Raw genomic sequence first — 23075 nt, 5'->3', positions numbered from 1 at the left:
TACACCACTATATCTTAGCTACAGCCCCTGAATATTCTATTTAAATGGCCTGTTAAGTGTGATGATTTTTTTCTGAAATGTGTGATTTGGAGGAAATGTTATATTCTTTGGAGGATTTTTGACTCGTTGTAATGCAAGTGGATAATGGAAGTAATAAAAACCTAAACCTCCTAAGTTCAGCTTTCTGTTTTAGTCTGATAGCACAACCTGCTGGTCAAAGACTGTGTTGCCTATTGAGAAATTCCCATATATTCTCATTTTCACAACTTTCAAACCAGGTCATTCAGCGTTCTGGACCTTTTTCAAGTGATAAAAAAAAACAAAAAAATTAATAAAGAATGAAACTGCAGCTTTACCTACTCCATGACCATAAAAAATACAAATTTTCTTTGAGAAACTTTAAAATATTCATATATTTATTTTTATTTCTTTAGTGATTTAAACAGAAAAAAAACACAAAAAACAGACATTTTAATCTTAAAAGAAATTCACAAGCATCCTGGACAATCACATTAAAATAATGTTATTTTTTTAAATGTTTTTTTTTATAAATATGAAACACTATTATGTGCACAATACACAAAACACATTCACAGGCAGTCAAAACGTAACAGCATTTAAAAAAAAAAACACAGTTGAAACACAAAACCACCCACATGTACAAATTCAGCCCGTTATAAAACAAAGTCATTGCATATTATTGCTGATGTGGCCCTTCAGATTTCCTTGGTCCACTGACAGCGTTAAAGATGTGAAAAGACGTGCACATTGTTCATGCCGCTCAGCAATTTTCCATCTTCAATGCATCCTATTTAGACAGTGTGAATGGGTCTCTGCTCCTGCCGAACACACATTAGAAAAGCGCTGGCCCAGGCGGTGGGATCATATTTTACCTGTCAGTAGAAAACAAGTGAAGAGCTCAAGAGCAGCTTGAAAATAAATTATCGGAATCTCTACCTAAAAAACAGGTCGTACGTTCAAGTCTTTCTGAGTGTTTCACAAATTACATTCACTCAGTGGCTGCGAATACGTGACCACAAAAAAGAAAAATGCTCAGTGAAGAAAAAAAAAAAAAGCACAAGTTAGAAAACCTCAGGAAAACCTGACTGAAGGGAGCAGCAATAAATGAGAAGAAGAGTCTTTGCCATAATTATGAAAGGTATAACAGGTCCATGTAAACATGACAGAAGTTAGGCAACGGAAAGCAAATATGGGCCGCTCAAGGCACACATTCTTTATGCAATTAAAATAAACAAAGAATTAAACATCTATTTCTGTTTTATAGAATTTTGTCACACAAAAGTCTAGCTTTTTAGAAGTTTCTCTGTTTGCTATATATCTAAATATTTCAGCTGACATGGCACACATGAGATTCAACCACAACAAAAAAAGCACAATGTTTGGTGTCAGCTGCCAGCAAAAAAAGTTTTAAACTGTTTTGTCTGGAAAGTTCTCCAAACTTGCATTTTGGACAAGGAATCTAAATAAGTCGAATACTATGAAACCATTGTTCCCAACTGTGTTTGTTTCTGCTGTTAGCCATATCTAATATTATTGGAGTTTTTTTGGTAGATTTTTTAACACTGAGCGCTGCACAGTAAAACCTTGATTTGTGTTCAGCATTGGATCATCAAACGTTGGGTCCAGTTCTCATTTTGAAAGAGCTTCTTATGGATGAATGCAGCTCATGCTGAAAAGTAACACTTCCAACCGCTCACTCTGCTAATAGGAAACACTTGAGGTGGTTTTAAATGGCACAGCTGATATTTATGAAAAGAAAAAAAACAGAGCTTTTGGTTCTCCATTGGCAAACTTGCAACTTTCTGGAAATCCAATTAGGATGTATCAAAGTTCCCTTTCATACAAAATGTTTTGTAATAACATGTTTAAGGCACTTCATAGTTTTCCATTGTCTTTCAAAATGCAGAAGAATTGTACTTTATCCTTTTGGTTCCTTTGATGAGCTTTCCCCCTTGTGCTTTGTTGCTTTTCCTCCTCCCGAACAGCTATCAGGCAGCTGCATTTCCTTTACTTGGAACTAACAACCTTTTTTCTTTTGTGCTCATTTCTGTCTCTCCTTCCCCGGTAGCGCCTATAGCCTGAATGGAAGGAGTCCTCCTGCCATTTTTTGAAGTTGTTGACGCTATACAAACTTCTGTGTTGATGTTGATGTCTTCTTATAAAGCTCCTCTGGTAGCTTGAAGCTAAAATGAAATAAATCATAACATAATAAATCATTTATCACAATGCATGCTTTAAGAAGGACAGCAGTAGCAAAGTGTTTGTGCTCAGGAGATGCAGAAGCTATACTGACGGTTTAAGCAGGTGATTTTAGGAACATCCCATCGTCCATCCCCACGACAACGTATGGTTGGAACGTGTCTCTGAATGAAGCCTGTCCGGCACCGGTACCTCACCAGCGAGTTGATTTCGTACCTTTCCCGCTTCTTTCCGTAAGTGCGGGCATTTTCTACCACAGGGGGTTGACTACAGGCAACTGATGAACAGAAACAACAAATAAGCCTCCTACTGCAGGAAAAGCATTTATATTAAGACCAACAAAAGGCACTTTGTTTATTTGTTCAAAAGCAGTTGTTGTACTGAGCCATCTATTTTTACCTGTGCCCTTTTTGCAGGTGTAGGTGAGATGGTAGTTGCAAGGAACGTCATTCCACTGTCCATCCTCATGCCAGATCAGCACCACACAGTCCTCACCAGAGGAAAAGAAGCTGTCAGGCTGGTTGGGCCTCCAGTGTTCATATTGCTGCAAAAAGATCAAATGTAATTGTTTTTAAGGCATTAGAATTTTTTTTTTATGCAGAAGAAATTTATTCAAATTAAACACATCTAAATAAGAATTTTGTTTCTAAACTCTTGTAATTCCTATGATTTTTTTAATCAAATACAATCTCAAATGTCCAACAACTAATGAAAATTTACATTGTTATTAATCTTTAAAAAAAGGTCTATTTTTACAATGTTTCATTTACTCGCAACATTTTGCTCATCTCTGGATTTTACGCATTTGCGAAATCAGAAATGGAGTCCTTGTTGCTTATTTTTACCAGGTTTATGCCAATTTTGTTTGACATCAACACAACACTTAACTTTGAAAATATTCACTGTTTCTGATTAGTTTTTGCCTCGTTAAAATGGATAAGAAACAGCTTCAGTGTCTGTATAATGTTTCAACACCATGTTTTGCTGAAAATGTGCAGCACATATACACTAACAAGAGTTCCAGAGACAGATAGTGTGTTGTTTCAAGCAGGTTGCTATCAATGTAACTTCTGTGTTGTCCACATGAGGGAGTTAGCATACCTCTGAGCCACAGCTCAAGTCAGAACATTGGTAGCATCCTACTCCAGATGTCAGATTGAAAAAAGGAGTATTGCACAAAGAAAACCACATTCAATAAGTGCACTTCATCACTATTCACTTCACTGCTCACCCAATACCATTATATATGACAAAACAAAAGTTATGTGGAGCTTTTGAGACATGTTTTACGCAAAACAAGATCCCATTTGGAGGCGTATATCACTAAGTGATGGAATTTTATCATCTTGCTATGTTTGGGATCCAAGTTAAAGAGTTGTGTGTGTTTTTATGTTAATGGACAGCCATGGATTTGTGATGACATTTTGTGTGCAATTCTCCATCTGCAGATGTGCATCTACAGTATACACACAGCTGTGGAGCTGTGGGGCATTCTAGCTGGAACTGATGCTAACTGCAGTCTTTCAGCGCATTCTAGAGTCAAACAGTTTCTTCAAAGTTGTGATCCCCTCCACCCACCCTGTCTCCTCCAATCATGCCTGCAGGCCCTGTTACTCTGTCATTAAGGCTGAAAAACACACGGTGGCTTCCTGCTCTGCTCACTTCAGCTCAACAAATGGTTAACCCATCAACTGCCCAGCAGGGCTGCATCCTCCTCGAAAAATTCAAACAAACTTTGATCGTCTAAACTTTGTAGGCACTTTGCCAAACACACGTCTGCAACTGCCTGCGTTTATGAGACACTGCAGCATTTCCCAGTCAAAATACTTTACAGTAGTTTTAAACCATTTTAATATTTATTTTGATGAAGCAGAGGTGACCACCCACCTAGACCCCCTGGGCTGTCCTAGTTTTTTTTTCTCAGTGCTGTAAGGCACAGGTGCTGTCCATCTGTCTGCTTGCCTTTTGAGTGCCCTTTCCCCTGAGTGGCTTCCTCCTAGCTGTGCTCCCTCAGGAGTGTGAAGAATAAAGGGGGACTGTACCAAAGCTTGCCAGCTTAACCTACCCTCCACAAAGCGTCACTCACACCTAACTCGTCGCCACCTCTAAATCAGCCTCCACGGGAGGCCTGTGCTTACTTTTCAACCTTTGGCCTTTTATTCCTGTTCCCTTCACTACTTGGCAATCACCTTTCCCAGACAACAGTCTAACAACCTGGCTGCATATTGTAATTTGGCACTCTTCTGTCAAGTGAGGAGATTTTGTTTAGCTTGTTGTTTTGTTTTGTTTTTTAAATTGGAGACATTCATAAAGCATACTGAATGGCATTTCTGTTATCTTTATCAGGGTTATAGGCTCAGTAGAGAAAGAATTCATGAGAAAGTCAGAAAAAGAAGACAACACTTGTCCTTCCATGATGACATCTGTTTACCATCTTAATATGTACAGTGTCACATTTAAGACTAAAATAGGAGTGAAAGAAGTCTTACCACAACACTTCCATCAGTCCAGCGGAAGTCATTCTGAAACACTTTATCGTTTAGGCCAATCCATTGGTAGTCCTGTCCGAGACCTGCCAATCAGGGTACAATAATACACGTAAGAATGCATTTTCCTTTTCATGTTTTAGAGCTTTTCAAAAGCAAAAAGTTGAAATAAAAGCATAATAGCATTAACATTTGTGCTACCTTATTTTTTTAGTTGCAACTATCTCATGTATATTTTAAGCATGTCACCCACTTAAATGATTTTCTTTGAATCCAATTTGTAACTTACGGTTGACAAACAGCTGCTCCTCATGTGAGAGGATGCTGGTGAGGTGAGCCCCCTGCATGCGGCATTCTCGCTCTGCTGAGTCCCAGTTTTTCCTTTGGGGGAAGTGCTTGTAGCAGTGGCCCTGGAACTTGTGCCAGCCATACTCACATGTTTCTGTGTCTGAACAAAGACAGACAGCGAATATTCCCAAAGATCAATCTTTATCTAACATAAAGCAAATGTGTTACTTCACATATCAATCTCCCTCATCTTTTAAACATCCCTGTCATCATCTGTTAAATCTACATCACTGTTAACACCTGGGTCTGCTTGCCCTGAAGGCCTGCAGTTAACTCTGTATTATTCTGAGCTTGTCTTAAGATGAAAGAGGAACATCATGATGGATCTATCCTTCAAGGCCTTTACAATGCTGCATGCACATAGCAGTAAAAACAGGAAAAAAGCCCAATGGAAACAAGTCAAATGGATACATCCAACGAGCTTCGGGATAAATCACAAAAACATTGCTTACATTAAGCTACTTTTACAGTTTACAGCTATCAAGGGTCAGTTATTGCAGCAATATAAAAATAATTTAATAAATAAAAGGTTTAGAACATGTCAGCTAAATTTTAAAATAGATTTTTGGATGATGTAACATGAAAACAATGACTAAAATACAGCTGCTTTTGTTTCTTCTCTAATCTTTTTATTTGGGCTAAACTTAATTAGAATGCAGCTGTGTCTAGCCACACAATATGGATTTGATTCACTAAAGAGGGATCCAGAATCAATATAGATTCTGATTAATTGAAATCAACCAAGCACTTTACTGTGAGACCTTTGCACAGCTGTATGTAAGCTTGTTTCTCCAGGATTGTATTGTTACTTACAAAAGCTGTCTAACACAGAAATAATCCTGACAACTCATTTTTTTTGCAAGATGCTTCAGTTAATCTTATACTTCTTTGCTTGTGTCATTTGGAATGGGAATCTTTAGATTATTCATTATAAAAAAAATTATAACAATCATGATGTTTATCACAGTAAGTTCCAGCTTTACTCATTATTCTATTCTTACAATACAACTCACAGCTGAATTACATTAGAAGTGCCAGTCCTTGTTCTTTATTGGTTCTAGGTGGAATGTATGATGATAGAAACGGTCAAAAAGACACAGACTATATTTTTTTATGTGACAAAATCTTTAAATTGATGTATTAGAATTTTTAAAAGTCTTATTAAAGTAAAAAGGCTTCTGGCAAAGGTGTTGTGTGCTGTGCCTGGCTTGATCTTAGGCTAAATTTCTAATGTAGATGTTAAAATGCATGGCGTTTGTGCTGCACTAATAAACATTATGCTTTGCTAAAAACTATAAAAACCTGAAAAATGACAACTATTAAAGTTCGCTCCATGTATTCTATTTCTAACTCATTAATAATGCCATTATTTTGTATTTGAAAGTTTTTTTCACTGCTGATTTGCAAAATGAATGAGGTGGAGTATTTTAGTAGTTTTAGCTGGCTATGTAGTATTTTTTATTAGAGCTGGCTAGTGTCAAAATATATTGAGTTTAATATTATTTTCTTTTGCTAAGTACTTGGACATTTTTGATTCTACTTCAACGGGTTTTCTTACCCTTTGACCTTTTTTCTTATCAAGGGAGAGAAACACATTTGAAGGAGAAAGGTCTTATGGATGAGATTTTGTTTGCTTTTTGTATTTCACCACACCCTCTGACCCAACATTCTCATCAGAATGGTTGCAAAACCATAAGCAGACAATTTGTCATCTGTTTGTATCTGAAAGTGATGGCACCTACCATACAAGCCTTAGGGCTACACTTTCAAGAGACCAAAAAAATGTTTGAGGTAATGAGATAATAATGGTTTGTGACTCAGAAATGTCTAGAAGGCAGGTAAGACAACAATTTGTCCAAATCTAAGTGACTGAATGATGATGTTGTTTTTTTTTATTTATATCATCTGAATTTCTAAGCAAGCCCAACAGTATAAACAAGCAGTTGGAGCTAGGTAAGTCTATGTAAAAATAAAAGAAAAAGAGTGTTTGAATTCAGACTCAACAAAAACTTACCACTTTCACAGTAGAGTCCAGTGTAGCTTGGAAGACAAACACATGAAAAGGAGGCCAGCCCATCTACACATGTGCCTCCATTGCGACAAGGATTTGAATGACACTCATCAATGTCTTTGTGGGGGAAAAAGATCATAAACTATGTCAAAAAGTACTTTGTTGCATTAAAAAGGCCTTTTTTATTCAAAAAGAAAGGTTTCCATACCGTTTTCACAAAGAGGACCAGTGTAACCGGGAGCACAGCTGCAAGAAAGGACACTGCCACTTTTGTAGCAAGATCCTCCATTTAGGCAGATGTTTTTGGCACAGGAGTACAGTCCTAGTAAAAACAAAAATAAGTGACAACTCTAAAAACAGTAGTTATAAAAATGTAATTACATTCTAATTAAAGACGTTTAAAAAAACCTACCAGGAATTTCCATCGTCTCGCCAACAACAGTGTGCCCCAAATCCAGTGCCACGGGGGGTGGGGTTGATTTTTCCTTTTTCTCTAGAGACTGTCCTCCTTCAGTAACAGATGAAAGTAAATCGCCAGGTTGTTTGCCATCTTCCACAGGAATGGGTAAAGCTGTGGTGGCCACAGATGTAGCTGATTCTTGCATGCTTTGTGTTGTGGATGATGCAGACTTAGCAGGGATCCTCGAAGTTATCTCACTGTTTTCCATAGGAACTGTGCTCAGATTTTGTACATTCCCCAAGGTATTATCAGAATTGAAAGTCTCTGTCCTTGAAGCAGCTGTTGAATATTCTTTAAATACAGCAAGGATCTCATCTGTCAAACGTAGCTGCTCTTCCAGTCTCCTGGTATTTTCTTTATAAGGTTTGACTGACATAGTCAATGAATTGACAGACTGAAGTCCTGGATCAAGGACAGAAGACATGGTAGTAGTAGGAGACAGGAGGTCAGAGGGGATTTTACCACGAACATAACTGTCCACTTTTGCAGTGCTTGTCAAGGGCATGCTTTCTTCAGAGCTACTGGTGCTTTCTGAACCACTTTCATAAAAAGATATTGGTGATGTGCTGATTGGAGTTTGTGGTTTAGCTAAAGAGTCTTCCATTTCTTTTGAATTGTTTTTGTATTTAGGAACCGATTCAAGTCTGATAGGGTCTACCAAATCATAATCTGGGGCTGTATAATCTATGTTATCAATATACTTTGTGTCTGAAGATGGTTTTGTCTTTAGTTTGAGTGTCTTTCCATCCTCCAACACAGATCCAGCTTCAGTCACAGAATGATCTCCAGGATGAATAGCTGTGAATTTCGTTATTTGACTTCCTTGATGACTTGTAGAGATGGGGAGAATTGTCGTGAGTGATGCATCTTGAGAGTTATGGTTTGCCTGGGGGGTTTGTGTTGATTGGATCTCTGACCTCACTTGTTTAAGTGATTCCAAAGAACTATCATTTCTAAACTGATGAGGCTCAGACCTAGCATGTTGGAATGTCTCCACAGTTTGGATTGTATCTGGTTGTAGTGCAAAGGTGGTAACAAACTGAACTGTAACCTTTGACTTAGGAGTGCTTTGTGGAAAAGACACCGTGGATGCATTTGGTGATATTTCTACAGATGATGTAATTTCCTCATGAGTTGGAGCTGAAGTTATTCTCCCAATGGGTAAAAATTCTTTCTTTTGTTCTGAAACTCCACTACTGTGTAAAGTTTGAGTTTCATCCTTTTCAGTGGTTTTGAAGGTTTCTTCTGGGATGGATACTGGAGTTTCTGTTTCAAGTGTCTCAGATAATAGAGTTGTGTTTTCTGAAATATTACTATCAGCTGTGCTCAGAGTAAAGATACTTTGGTCTAGGTCACCTGGAACTATATCCTTTGTGTCAAGAGTTGGTTTTTGAGTACTAAACATAGAATAGACAGAAGATGTTATCATTTTTACAGATAAGTCATCATAATTTTCACTTGTTTTCGCTGAGTCACGTTCTGTCCTCATTGTGGAAATTATGCCATGACTTGTAAGTGTGACTGATTCAGACTTAGGAGCAGCAGACAAAATACTTGGGGTAGGTGTTAAAATGGCAGACCTAGCAGTTCCTGAACCCTCTGTTTCTTCCATTATCTTAAGCTTTTGTGCCTTTGTATCTGCTTTGATACCTCCAGATGTCAAGACAGTTGGGTAAAAGAAAGGAACCTGAGCTGTTGAAATGGTATCAATGATTGCATTGTCCTTGGTGATAAACTCAGAAGTTATGCTTTCTGGCGTCAGACTTTCTGTACCTCCAGATATTAGTTCATTATTCTCCTTTGCTTCCTCTGTGAAAATTTTGTAAACGCTTATTGATGCTTTAGGCTCATGGAGAACCATTGTGGGGGTTTGTCCAGCTTTTATAGTCTCCACTTGTTTGGTGCTAGGAGTAATAATACCAACTTGCTGGTCTGCTATGCTTCTATATATGATAGTTGGAAATGCAGTGGGAATGGAACTAACCTTATCCTTTAAACTGCTAACGGTTTCTGAAGTAAAGTCGGGCACTGTCTGATCACTTTTTAAAGACTCAGGTGTAAGGAGAGATGCTGTATGGGACGGGTGCAATGTATTTCTTGGCAAATTTGCTCCATCGTTTCCTGTGCTTGAATCAGTTGCTTGAGAAATTAAGGAATCCTTGGTGTATTCAGCAGTTTCCCCTTCAAGTGAGAAGGAAAGATTATCAAGAGCAGGCAAAGATTCAGTTTTACCGGTTGGTGTACTAGATGTGAAGTTTCCCAACACTAATAGTTTTGAGATGAATGATTCATTTGCTGGGTCACCAGAAGTCTTATCCTCTGTTAACAGTTGAACTCGGCTTAGATTTAAGATCTCAGGTGGAGACTGTGTCCTCACTGTATGGAAGGGAGAAACTTTGAAAGCTGTTGGTACTGATGGCTTCTCAGTGCTGTGAAAAGTCGGAAATATATTAACTGAGGTGTGGATGTCAAGAGAGCTTGCTATTGCTTTTTCTGTGCTGTAAAGAAAAGTAGCCTGCGGGTCAACTGTATGGGCAGTAGACAAAAAAGGTTTTCTTTCTAAAATAATACTAGGTTTAAATGTGAATGACTCAGAAGAATTGGCACTGGAAATGTCAACTGAAAAGTCCACACTGCTCTGCTCAAGAGGTAGAGACTTGCTGGCAAGATGTGAAGATTGGGTTGATGGCAAAGTAAGAGAGTATGTTGATGAAGCAGTACTAACAATTTTTAATGTGCTACCTGTCTCATTTATTTCAGCTTCATCTGTAGTCACAATAAATTCAATAAGTGATTCTGTTGTAAATTCTGTAAGCCCTGATCCAGATTCATCATTACTTGACGATTCTTCGTCAGGTAAATCAGTTGAACTTTCCATGTCTGTGTAAGTATCTTTTACTGAAGGCATGTGGACACTGGGTAATGATTTTTTTCCACTGTCAGTAGTGGAAAAGGATTTCACTGTACTGCTGACGTAATCCTTTGGGATGAACGTTTCTTGGGTATGATCAAGGTGATCTACCACACTATCTGAGGTAGAGGAAGGATAATCTTCTGTTTGGTTACCAGATGGAGTAACTGGCAATATTGTTAGGTCTACAGTAACAGTATCATTTTCTTTGACAAACAGGGATGTAGGCTTTTCTGTGCTGAACAGTGAAGAACCTGTGGGACGTGCTGTGGGTTTGCTTGATGGCACCCCTGTTTCCACACTCAATCTTTGGGCGTCTGTCGATAACTTAATTGAGGATGCTTCAGGTTTTGTTGACTCATCCAGAGGTTTGCTTGATGTGAAAATTTGTTGTATTCTTGCTGAGGTTTCAGACAAAACTTTGTCTGTACTGCTGAGCAATGTTGCTGCAGTAGAGGCTGTTCCCAAAGTCTCACTTTTCTCAGGGGTCAGAGATGCTACCACAGATGGTGATACTGTTCCTTGTGTTGAAGACACAGTTGCTGTTATGAGTGAGTCTTTCGTGAAATCATCTGTGCCATCCCCAGAACTTTCTGTGGTGCTGAGCATTGAAGCTATTTTAGAGGAGAATGACGTTCCACTGTCAGTACTGGAAAAGGATTTCACTGTACTGCTGACGTAATCCTTTGGGATGAACGTTTCTTGGGTGTGATCAAGGTGATCTATCACACTATCTGAGGTAGAGGAAGGATAATCTTCTGTTTGGTTACTAGATGGCGTAACTGGCAATATTGTTAGGTCTATAGCAACAGTATCATTTTCTTTGACAGACAGTGATGTAGGCTTCTCTGTGCTGAACAGTGAAGAACCTGTGGGACGTGCTGTGGGTTTGCTTGATGGCACACTTGTTTCCACACTCAATCTTTGGGCGTCTGTAGATAACTTAATTGAGGATGTTTCAGGTTTTGTTAACTCATCCAGGGGTTTGCTTGATGTGAAAATTTGTTGTGTTCTTGCTGAGGTTTCAGACAAAACTTCGTCTATACTGCTGAGCAATGTTGCTGCAGTAGAGGCTGTTCCCAAAGTCTCACTTTTCTCAGGGGTCAGAGATGCTACCACAGATGGTGATACTGTTCCATTGGCTGAAAACACAGTTGCTGTTATGAGTGATTCTTTCGTGAAATCATCTGTGCCATCCCCAGAACTTTCTGTGGTGCTGAGCATTGAAGCTATTTTAGAAGACAATGACGTTCCACTATCAGTACTGGAAAAGGATTTCACTGTACTGCTGACATAATCCTTTGGGATGAACGTTTCTTGGGTATGATCAAGGTGATCTACCACACTACCTGGGGTAGAGGAAGGATAATCTTCTGTTTGGTTAACAGACGGACTAACTGACAATATTGTTAGGTCTACAGCAACAGTATCATTTTCTTTGACAGACAGTGATGTAGGCTTCTCTGTGCTGAACAGTGAAGAACCTGTGGGACGTGCTGTGGGTTTGCTTGATGGCACACTTGTTTCCATGCTCAATCTATGGGCGTCTGTCGATAACTTAATTGAGGATGCTTCAGGTTTTGTTGACTCATCCAGAGGTTTGCTTGATGTGAAAATGTGTTGTGTTCTTGCTGATGTTTCAGACAAAACTTTGTCTGTACTGCTGAGCAATGTTGCTGCAGTAGAGGCTGTTCCCAAAGTCTCACTTTTCTCAGGGGTCAGAGATGCTACCACAGATGGTGATACTGTTCCTTGTGTTGAAGACACAGTTGCTGTTATGAGTGAGTCTTTCGTGAAATCATCTGTGCCATCCCCAGAACTTTCTGTGGTGCTGAGCATTGAAGCTATTTTAGAGGACAATGAAGTTCCACTGTCAGTACTGGAAAAGGATTTCACTGTACTGCTGACGTAATCCTTTGGGATGAACGTTTCTTGGGTATGATCAAGGTGATCTACCACACTATCTGGGGTAGAGGAAGGATAATCTTCTGTTTGGTTACCAGATGGAGTAACTGGCAATATTGTTAGGTCCACAGCAACAGTCTCATTTTCTTTGACAGACAGTGATGTAGGCTTCTCTGTGCTGAACAGTGGAGAACCTGTGGGACGTTCTGTGGGTTTGCTTGATGGCACACTTGTTTCCACACTCAATCTATGGGCGTCTGTCAATAACTTAATTGAGGATGCTTCAGGTTTTGTTAACTCATCCAGAGGTTTGCTTGATGTGAAAATTTGTTGTGTTCTTGCTGAGGTTTCAGATGAAACTATTTCTGTACTGCTGAGCAATGTTGAAACAGTAGAGGCTGTTCCCAAAGTCTCACTTTTTTCAAGGTTCTGAGATGCTACCACAGATGGTGATACTGTTCCATTGGCTGAAGACACAGTTGCTGTTATGAGTGAGTCTTTCGTGAAATCATCTGTGACATCCCCAGAACTTTCTGTGGTGCTGAGCATTGAAGCTATTTTAGAGGACAATGAAGTTCCACTGTCAGTGCTGGAAAAGGATTTCAATGTACTGCTGACGTAATCCTTTGGGATGAACGTTTCTTGGGTGTGATCAAGGTGATCTATCACACTATCTGAGGTAGAGGAAGGATAATCTTCTGTTTGGTTACTAGATGGCGTAACTGGCAATATTGTTAGGTCTATAGCAACAGTATCATTTTCTTTGACAGACAGTGATGTAGGCTTCTCTGTGCTGAACAGTGGAGAACCTGTGGGACGTGCTGTGGGTTTGCTTGATGGCACACTTGTTTCCACACTCAATCTTTGGGCGTCTGTAGATAACTTAATTGAGGATGTTTCAGGTTTTGTTAACTCATCAAGGGGTTTGCTTGATGTGAAAATTTGTTGTGTTCTTGCTGAGGTTTCAGACAAAACTTTGTCTATACTGCTGAGCAATGTTACTGCAGTAGAGGCTGTTCCCAAAGTCTCACTTTTCTCAGGGGTCAGAGATGCTACCACAGATGGTGATACTGTTACATTGGCTGAAAACACAGTTGCTGTTATGAGTGAGTCTTTCGTGAAATCATCTGTGCCATCCCCAGAACTTTCTGTGGTGCTGAGCATTGAAGCTATTTTAGTGGACAATGACGTTCCACTGTCAGTGCTGGAAAAGGATTTCTCTGTACTGCTGACGTAATCCTTTGGGATGAACGTTTCTTGGGTATGATCAAGGTGATCTACCACACTACCTGGGGTAGAGGAAGGATAATCTTCTGTTTGGTTAACAGACGGACTAACTGACAATATTGTTAGGTCTACAGCAACAGTATCATTTTCTTTGACAGACAGTGATGTAGGCTTCTCTGTGCTGAACAGTGAAGAACCTGTGGGACGTGCTGTGGGTTTGCTTGATGGCACACTTGTTTCCATGCTCAATCTATGGGCGTCTGTCGATAACTTAATTGAGGATGCTTCAGGTTTTGTTGACTCATCCAGAGGTTTGCTTGATGTGAAAATGTGTTGTGTTCTTGCTGAGGTTTCAGACAAAACTTTGTCTGTACTGCTGAGCAATGTTGCTGCAGTAGAGGCTGTTCCCAAAGTCTCACTTTTCTCAGGGGTCAGAGATGCTACCACAGATGGTGATACTGTTCCTTGTGTTGAAGACACAGTTGCTGTTATGAGTGAGTCTTTCGTGAAATCATCTGTGCCATCCCCAGAACTTTCTGTGGTGCTGAGCATTGAAGCTATTTTAGAGGACAATGAAGTTCCACTGTCAGTACTGGAAAAGGATTTCACTGTACTGCTGACGTAATCCTTTGGGATGAACGTTTTTTGGGTATGATCAAGGTGATCTACCACACTATCTGGGGTAGAGGAAGGATAATCTTCTGTTTGGTTACCAGATGGAGTAACTGGCAATATTGTTAGGTCCACAGCAACAGTCTCATTTTCTTTGACAGACCGGGATGTAGGCTTCTCTGTGCTGAACAGTGGAGAACCTGTGGGACGTTCTGTGGGTTTGCTTGATGGCACACTTGTTTCCACACTCAATCTATGGGCGTCTGTCAATAACTTAATTGAGGATGCTTCAGGTTTTGTTAACTCATCCAGAGGTTTGCTTGATGTGAAAATTTGTTGTGTTCTTGCTGAGGTTTCAGATGAAACTATTTCTGTACTGCTGAGCAATGTTGAAACAGTAGAGGCTGTTCCCAAAGTCTCACTTTTTTCAAGGTTCTGAGATGCTACCACAGATGGTGATACTGTTCCATTGGCTGAAGACACAGTTGCTGTTATGAGTGAGTCTTTCGTGAAATCATCTGTGACATCCCCAGAACTTTCTGTGGTGCTGAGCATTGAAGCTATTTTAGAGGACAATGAAGTTCCACTGTCAGTGCTGGAAAAGGATTTCAATGTACTGCTGACGTAATCCTTTGGGATGAACGTTTCTTGGGTGTGATCAAGGTGATCTATCACACTATCTGAGGTAGAGGAAGGATAATCTTCTGTTTGGTTACTAGATGGCGTAACTGGCAATATTGTTAGGTCTATAGCAACAGTATCATTTTCTTTGACAGACAGTGATGTAGGCTTCTCTGTGCTGAACAGTGGAGAACCTGTGGGACGTGCTGTGGGTTTGCTTGATGGCACACTTGTTTCCACACTCAATCTTTGGGCGTCTGTAGATAACTTAATTGAGGATGTTTCAGGTTTTGTTAACTCATCAAGGGGTTTGCTTGATGTGAAAATTTGTTGTGTTCTTGCTGAGGTTTCAGACAAAACTTTGTCTATACTGCTGAGCAATGTTACTGCAGTAGAGGCTGTTCCCAAAGTCTCACTTTTCTCAGGGGTCAGAGATGCTACCACAGATGGTGATACTGTTACATTGGCTGAAAACACAGTTGCTGTTATGAGTGAGTCTTTCGTGAAATCATCTGTGCCATCCCCAGAACTTTCTGTGGTGCTGAGCATTGAAGCTATTTTAGAAGACAATGACGTTCCACTGTCAGTACTGGAAAAGGATTTCACTGTACTGCTGACATAATCCTTTGGGATGAACGTTTCTTGGGTATGATCAAGGTGATCTACCACACTACCTGGGGTAGAGGAAGGATAATCTTCTGTTTGGTTAACAGACGGACTAACTGACAATATTGTTAGGTCGACAGCAACAGTATCATTTTCTTTGACAGACAGTGATGTAGGCTTCTCTGTGCTGAACAGTGAAGAACCTGTGGGACGTGCTGTGGGTTTGCTTGATGGCACATTTGTTTCCACGCTCAATCTATGGGCGTCTGTCGATAACTTAATTGAGGATGCTTCAGGTTTTGTTGACTCATCCAGAGGTTTGCTTGATGTGAAAATGTGTTGTGTTCTTGCTGAGGTTTCAGACAAAACTTTGTCTGTACTGCTGAGCAATGTTGCTGCAGTAGAGGCTGTTTCCAAAGTCTCACCTTTCTCAGGGGTCAGAGATGCTACCACAGATGGTGATACTGTTCCTTGTGTTGAAGACACAGTTGCTGTTATGAGTGAGTCTTTCGTGAAATCATCTGTGCCATCCCCAGAACTTTCTGTGGTGCTGAGCATTGAAGCTATTTTAGAGGACAATGAAGTTCCACTGTCAGTACTGGAAAAGGATTTCACTGTACTGCTGACGTAATCCTTTGGGATGAACGTTTCTTGGGTATGATCAAGGTGATCTACCACACTATCTGGGGTAGAGGAAGGATAATCTTCTGTTTGGTTAACAGATGGACTAACTGACAATATTGTTAGGTCTACAGCAACAGTATCATTTTCTTTGACAGACAGTGATGTAGGCTTCTCTGTGCTGAACAGTGAAGAACCTGTGGGACGTGCTGTGGGTTTGCTTGATGGCACACTTGTTTCCATGCTCAATCTATGGGCGTCTGTCGATAACTTAATTGAGGATGCTTCAGGTTTTGTTGACTCATCATGAAGTTTGCTTGATGTGAAAATGTGTTGTGTTCTTGCTGAGGTTTCAGACAAAACTTTGTCTGTACTGCTGAGCAATGTTGCTGCAGTAGAGGCTGTTCCCAAAGTCTCACTTTTCTCAAGGGTCAGAGATGCTACCACAGATGGTGATACTGTTCCTTGTGTTGAAGACACAGTTGCTGTTATGAGTGAGTCTTTCGTGAAATCATCTGTGCCATCCCCAGAACTTTCTGTGGTGCTGAGCATTGAAGCTATTTTAGAGGACAATGAAGTTCCACTGTCAGTACTGGAAAAGGATTTCACTGTACTGCTGACGTAATCCTTTGGGATGAACGTTTTTTGAGTATGATCAAGGGGATCTACCACACTATAATGGGTAGAAGAAGGATAATCTTCTGTTTGGTTACCAGATGGAGTAACTGGCAATATTGTTAGGTCCACAGCAACAGTCTCATTTTCTTTGACAGACAGTGATGTAGGCTTCTCTGTGCTGAACAGCAGAGAACCTGTGGGACGTTCTGTGGGTTTGCTTGGTGGCACACTTGTTTCCACACTCAATCTATGGGCGTCTGTCAATAACTTAATTGAGGATGCTTCAGGTTTTGTTAACTCATCCAGAGGTTTGCTTGATGTGAAAATTTGTTGTGTTCTTGCTGAGGTTTCAGATGAAACTATTTCTGTACTGCTGAGCAATGTTGCAACAGTATAGGCTGTTCCCAAAGTCTCACTTTTTTCAAGGTTCTGAGATGCTACCACAGATGGTGATACTGTTCCATTGGCTGAAGACACAGTTGCTGTTATGAGTGAGTCTTTCGTGAAATCATCTGTGCCATCCCCAGAACTTTCTGTGGTGCTGAGCATTGAAACTATTTTAGAGGACAATGAAGTTCCACTGTCAGTACTGGAAAAGGATTTCACTGTACTGCTGACGTAATCCTTTGGGATGAACGTTTCTTGGGTGTGATCAAGGTGATCTATCACACTATCTGAGGTAGAGGAAGGATAATCTTCTGTTTGGTTACTAGATGGCGTAATTGGCAATATTGTTAGGTCTATAGCAACAGTATCATTTTCTTTGACAGACAGTGATGTAGGCTTCTCTGTGCTGAACAGTGGAGAACCTGTGGAACGTGCTGTGGGTTTGCTTGATGGCACACTTGTTTCCACACTCAATCTTTGGGCGTCTGTAGATAACTTAATTGAGGATGTTTCAGGTTTTGTTAACTCAACCAGGGGTTTGCTTGATGTGAAAATTTGTTGTGTTCTTGATGAGGTTTCAGACAAAACTTTGTCTATACTGCTGAGCAATGTTGCTGCAGTAGAGGCTGTTCCCAAAGTCTCACTTTTCTCAGGGGTCAGAGATGCTACCACAGATGGTGATACTGTTCCATTGGCTGAAAACACAGTTGCTGTTATGAGTGATTCTTTCGTGAAATCATCTGTGCCATCCCCAGAACTTTCTGTGGTGCTGAGCATTGAAGCTATTTTAGAGGACAATGACGTTCCACTGTCAGTACTGGAAAAGGATTTCACTGTACTGCTGACATAATCCTTTGGGATGAACGTTTCTTGGGTATGATCAAGGTGATCTACCACACTACCTGGGGTAGAGGAAGGATAATCTTCTGTTTGGTTAACAGACGGACTAACTGACAATATTGTTAGGTCTACAGCAACAGTATCATTTTCTTTGACAGACAGTGATGTAGGCTTCTCTGTGCTGAACAGTGAAGAACCTGTGGGACGTGCTGTGGGTTTGCTTGATGGCACACTTGTTTCCATGCTCAATCTATGGGCGTCTGTCGATAACTTAATTGAGGATGCTTCAGGTTTTGTTGACTCATCATGAGGTTTGCTTGATGTGAAAATGTGTTGTGTTCTTGCTGAGGTTTCAGACAAAACTTTGTCTGTACTGCTGAGCAATGTTGCTGCAGTAGAGGCTGTTCCCAAAGTCTCACTTTTCTCAGGGGTCAGAGATGCTACCACAGATGGTGATACTGTTCCTTGTGTTGAAGACACAGTTGCTGTTATGAGTGAGTCTTTCGTGAAATCATCTGTGCCATCCCCAGAACTTTCTGTGGTGCTGAGCATTGAAGTTATTTTAGAGGACAATGAAGTTCCACTGTCAGTACTGGAAAAGGATTTCACTGTACTGCTGACGTAATCCTTTGGGATGAACGTTTCTTGGGTATGATCAAGGTGATCTACCACACTATCTGTGGTAGAGGAAGGATAATCTTCTGTTTGGTTAACAGATGGACTAACTGACAATATTGTTAGGTCTATAGCAACAGTATCATTTTCTTTGACAGACAGTGATGTAGGCTTCTCTGTGCTGAACAGTGAAGAACCTGTGGGACGTGCTGTGGGTTTGCTTGATGGCACACTTGTTTCCACGCTCAATCTATGGGCGTCTGTCGATAACTTAATTGAGGATGCTTCAGGTTTTGTTGACTCATCCAGAGGTTTGCTTGATGTGAAAATTTGTTGTGTTCTTGCTGAGGTTTCAGACAAAACTTTGTCTGTACTGCTGAGCAATGTTGCTGCAGTAGAGGCTGTTCCCAAAGTCTCACTTTTGTCAGGGGTCAGAGATGCTACCACAGATGGTGATACTGTTCCTTGTGTTGAAGACACAGTTGCTGTTATGAGTGAGTCTTTCGTGAAATCATCTGTGCCATCCCCAGAACTTTCTGTGGTGCTGAGCATTGAAGCTATTTTAGAGGACAATGAAATTCCACTGTCAGTACTGGAAAAGGATTTCACTGTACTGCTGACATAATCCTTTGGGATGAACGTTTCTTGGGTATGATCAAGGTGATCTACCACACTATCTGAGGTAAAGGAAGGATAATTTTCTGTTTGGTTATCAGATGGAGTAACTGGCAATATTGTTAGGTCTCTAGCAACAGTATCATTTTCTTTGAGAGACAGTGAAGTAGGTTTCTCTGATCTGAATAGTGAAGAACCTGTGGGACGTGCTTTGGGTTTGCTTGATGGCACACTTGATTCCACACTCAATCTATGGGCGTCTGTCGATAACTTAATTGAGGATGCTTCAGGTTTTGTTGACTCATCATGAGGTTTGTTTGATGTGAAAATTTGTTGTGTTCTTGCTGAGGTTTCAGACAAAACTTTGTCTGTACTGCTGAGCAATGTTGCTGCAGTAGAGGCTGTTCCCAAAGTCTCACTTTTCTCAGGGGTCAGAGATGCTACCACAGATGGTGATACTGTTCCTTGTGTTGAAGACACAGTTGCTGTTATGAGTGAGTCTTTCGTGAAATCATCTGTGCCATCCCCAGAACTTTCTGTGGTGCTGAGCATTGAAGCTATTTTAGAGGACAATGAAGTTCCACTGTCAGTACTGGAAAAGGATTTCACTGTACTGCTGACGTAATCCTTTGGGATGAACGTTTCTTGGGTATGATCAAGGTGATCTACCACACTATCTGGGGTAGAGGAAGGATAATCTTCTGTTTGGTTACCAGATGGAGTAACTGACAATATTGTTAGGTCTACAGCAACAGTATCATTTTCTTTGACAGACAGTGATGTAGGCTTCTCTGTGCTGAATAGTGAAGAACCTGTGGGACGTGCTTCGGGTTTGCTTGATGGCACACTTGTTTCCACGCTCAATCTATGGGCGTCTGTCGATAACTTAATTGAGGATGCTTCAGGTTTTGTTGACTCATCCAGAGGTTTGCTTGATGTGAAAATTTGTTGTGTTCTTGCTGAGGTTTCAGACAAAACTTTGTCTGTACTGCTGAGCAATGTTGCTGCAGTAGAGGCTGTTCCCAAAGTCTCACTTTTGTCAGGGGTCAGAGATGCTACCACAGATGGTGATACTGTTCCTTGTGGTGAAGACACAGTGACTGTTATGAGTGAGTCTTTCGTGAAATCATCTGTGCCATCCCCAGAACTTTCTGTGGTGCTGAGCATTGAAGCTATTTTAGAGGACAATGAAGTTCCACTGTCAGTACTGGAAAAGGATTTCACTGTACTGCTGACGTAATCCTTTGGGATGAACGTTTCTTGGGTATGATCAAGGTGATCTACCACACTATCTGGGGTAGAGGAAGGATAATCTTCTGTTTGGTTAACAGATGGACTAACTGACAATATTGTTAGGTCTACAGCAACAGTATCATTTTCTTTGACAGACAGTGATGTAGGCTTCTCTGTGCTGAACAGTGAAGAACCTGTGGGACGTGCTGTGGGTTTGCTTGATGGCACACTTGTTTCCACGCTCAATCTATGGGCGTCTGTCGATAACTTAATTGAGGATGCTACAGGTTTTGTTGACTCATCATGAGGTTTGCTTGATGTGAAAATTTGTTGTGTTCTTGCTGAGGTTTCAGACAAAACTTTGTCTGTACTGCTGAGCAATGTTGCTGCAGTATAGGCTGTTCCCAAAGTCTCACTTTTCTCAGGGGTCAGAGATGCTACCACAGATGGTGATACTGTTCCTTGTGTTGAAGACACAGTTGCTGTTATTAGTGAGTCTTTCGTGAAATCATCTGTGCCATCCCCAGAACTTTCTGTGGTGCTGAGCATTGAAGCTATTTTAGAGGACAATGAAGTTCCACTGTCAGTACTGGAAAAGGATTTCACTGTACTGCTGACGTAATCCTTTGGGATGAACGTTTCTTGGGTATGATCAAGGTGATCTACCACACTATCTGGGGTAGAGGAAGGATAATCTTCTGTTTGGTTACCAGATGGAGTAACTGGCAATATTGTAAGGTCTACAGCAACAGTATAATTTTCTTTGACAGACAGTGATGTAGGCTTCTCTGTGCTGAACAGCGGAGAACCTGTGGGACGTGCTGTGGGTTTGCTTGATGGCACACTTGTTTCCACGCTCAACCTATGGGCGTCTGTCGATAACTTAATTGAGGATGCTTCAGGTTTTGTTAAGTCATCATGAGGTTTGCTTGATGTGAAAATTTGTTGTGTTCTTGCTGAGGTTTCAGACAAAACTTTGTCTGTACTGCTGAGTAATGTTGCTGCAGTAGAGGCTGTTTCCAAAGTCTCACTTTTCTCAGGGGTCAGAGATGCTACCACAGATGGTGATACTGTTCCTTGTGGTGAAGACACAGTGACTGTTATTAGTGAGTCTTTCGTGAAATCATCTGTGCCATCCCCAGAACTTTCTGTGGTGCTGAGCATTGAAGCTATTTTAGAGGACAATGAAGTTCCACTGTCAGTACTGGAAAAGGATTTCACTGTACTGCTGACGTAATCCTTTGGGATGAACGTTTCTTGGGTATGATCAAGGTGATCTACCACACTATCTGGGGTAGAGGAAGGATAATCTTCTGTTGGGTTACCAGATGGACTAACTGGCAATATTGTTAGGTCTACAGCAACAGTATCATTTTCTTTGACAGACAGTGATGTAGGCTTCTCTGTGCTGCACAGCGGAGAACCTGTGGGACGTGAAGTAGGTTTGCTTGATGGCACACTTGTTTCCACACTCATTGATGGCACACTTGTTTCCACACTTAAACTTTGGGCGTCTGTCGCTAATTTAATTGAGGATTCTTCAGGTTTTGTTGACTCATCCAGAGGTTTGCTTGATGTGAAAATTTGTTGTGTTCTTGCTGAGGTTTCAGACAAAACTTTGTCTGTACTGCTGAGCAATGTTGCTGCAGTAGAGGCTGTTCCCAAAGTCTCACTTTTCTCAGGGGTCAGAGATGCTACCAAGGATGGTGATACTGTTCCTTGTGATGAAGACACAGTGTCTGTTATGAGTGAGTCTTTCGTGAAATCATCTGTGCCATCCCCAGAACTTTCTGTGGTGCTGAGCATTGAAGCTATTTTAGTGGACAATGACGTTCCACTGTCAGTGCTGGAAAAGGATTTCACTGTACTGCTGACGTAATCCTTTGGGATGAACGTTTTTTGGGTATGATCAAGGTGATCTACCACACTATCTGAGGTAGAGGAAGGATAATCTTCTGTTTGGTTAACAGATGGACTAAATGACAATATTGTTAAGTCTACAGCAACAGTATCATTTTCTTTGACAGACAGTGATGTAGGCTTCTCTGTGCTGAACAGTGAAGAACCTGTGGGACGTGCTGTGGGTTTGCTTGATGGCACACTTGTTTCCACGCTCAATCTATGGGCGTCTGTCGATAACTTAATTGAGGATGCTTCAGGTTTTGTTGACTCATCATGAGGTTTGCTTGATGTGAAAATTTGTTGTGTTCTTGCTGAGGTTTCAGACAAAACTTTGTCTGTACTGCTGAGCAATGTTGCTGCAGTAGAGGCTGTTCCCAAAGTCTCACTTTTCTCAGGGGTCAGAGATGCTACCACAGATGGTGATACTGTTCCTTGTGTTGAAGACACAGTTGCTGTTATGAGTGAGTCTTTCGTGAAATCATCTGTGCCATCCCCAGAACTTTCTGTGGTGCTGAGCATTGAAGCTATTTTAGAGGACAATGAAGTTCCACTGTCAGTACTGGAAAAGGATTTCACTGTACTGCTGACGTAATCCTTTGGGATGAACGTTTCTTGGGTATGATCAAGGTGATCTACCACACTATCTGGGGTAGAGGAAGGATAATCTTCTGTTTGGTTACCAGATGGAGTAACTGGCAATATTGTTAGGTCTACAGCAACAGTATCATTTTCTTTGACAGACAGTGATGTAGGCTTCTCTGTGCTGAACAGCGGAAGAACCTGTGGGACGTGCTGTGGGTTTGCTTGATGGCACACTTGTTTCCACGCTCAATCTAT

At 40.8% G+C, this 23075-nt stretch overlaps 1 protein-coding gene across 1 annotated transcript; it reads right to left on the bottom strand.

Moving 5' to 3' along the window:
* Window positions 1-1560: 1560 nt before the first annotated feature.
* On the bottom strand, window positions 1561-23007 carry LOC101165399 (mucin-17). Its single transcript, XM_023958529.1, has 8 exons — window positions 7478-23007; window positions 7274-7387; window positions 7069-7182; window positions 4996-5154; window positions 4710-4792; window positions 2620-2764; window positions 2315-2497; window positions 1561-2204 (listed from the first exon to the last, which is right to left on the bottom strand). Exons 1-8 carry the CDS (start codon window positions 22755-22757, stop codon window positions 2029-2031), a joined length of 16254 nt encoding a protein of 5417 aa, XP_023814297.1. The 5' UTR covers window positions 22758-23007; the 3' UTR covers window positions 1561-2028.
* Window positions 23008-23075: the final 68 nt, after the last annotated feature.

The sequence above is a fragment of the Oryzias latipes genome, chromosome 9, assembly GCF_002234675.1.
Source record: "Oryzias latipes chromosome 9, ASM223467v1".
In the NCBI taxonomy this organism is placed as follows: domain Eukaryota; kingdom Metazoa; phylum Chordata; class Actinopteri; order Beloniformes; family Adrianichthyidae; genus Oryzias; species Oryzias latipes.
This window is presented reverse-complemented; position numbering and strand designations above follow the sequence as displayed.

Bases quoted from the DNA above. Each gene is read 5' to 3' on its own strand.
- LOC101165399 (XM_023958529.1), bottom strand. From the start codon at position 22,757: ATGCTCAGCACCACAGAAAGTTCTGGGGATGGCACAGATGATTTCACG. The intron at 2,498-2,619 runs GTAAAAATAGAT...TCTGTTCATCAG, and splicing joins CACCTGCAAAAAGGGCACAG to TTGCCTGTAGTCAACCCCCT. The intron at 2,205-2,314 runs GTCAGTATAGCT...ATTTCATTTTAG, and splicing joins TAAAATCACCTGCTTAAACC to CTTCAAGCTACCAGAGGAGC.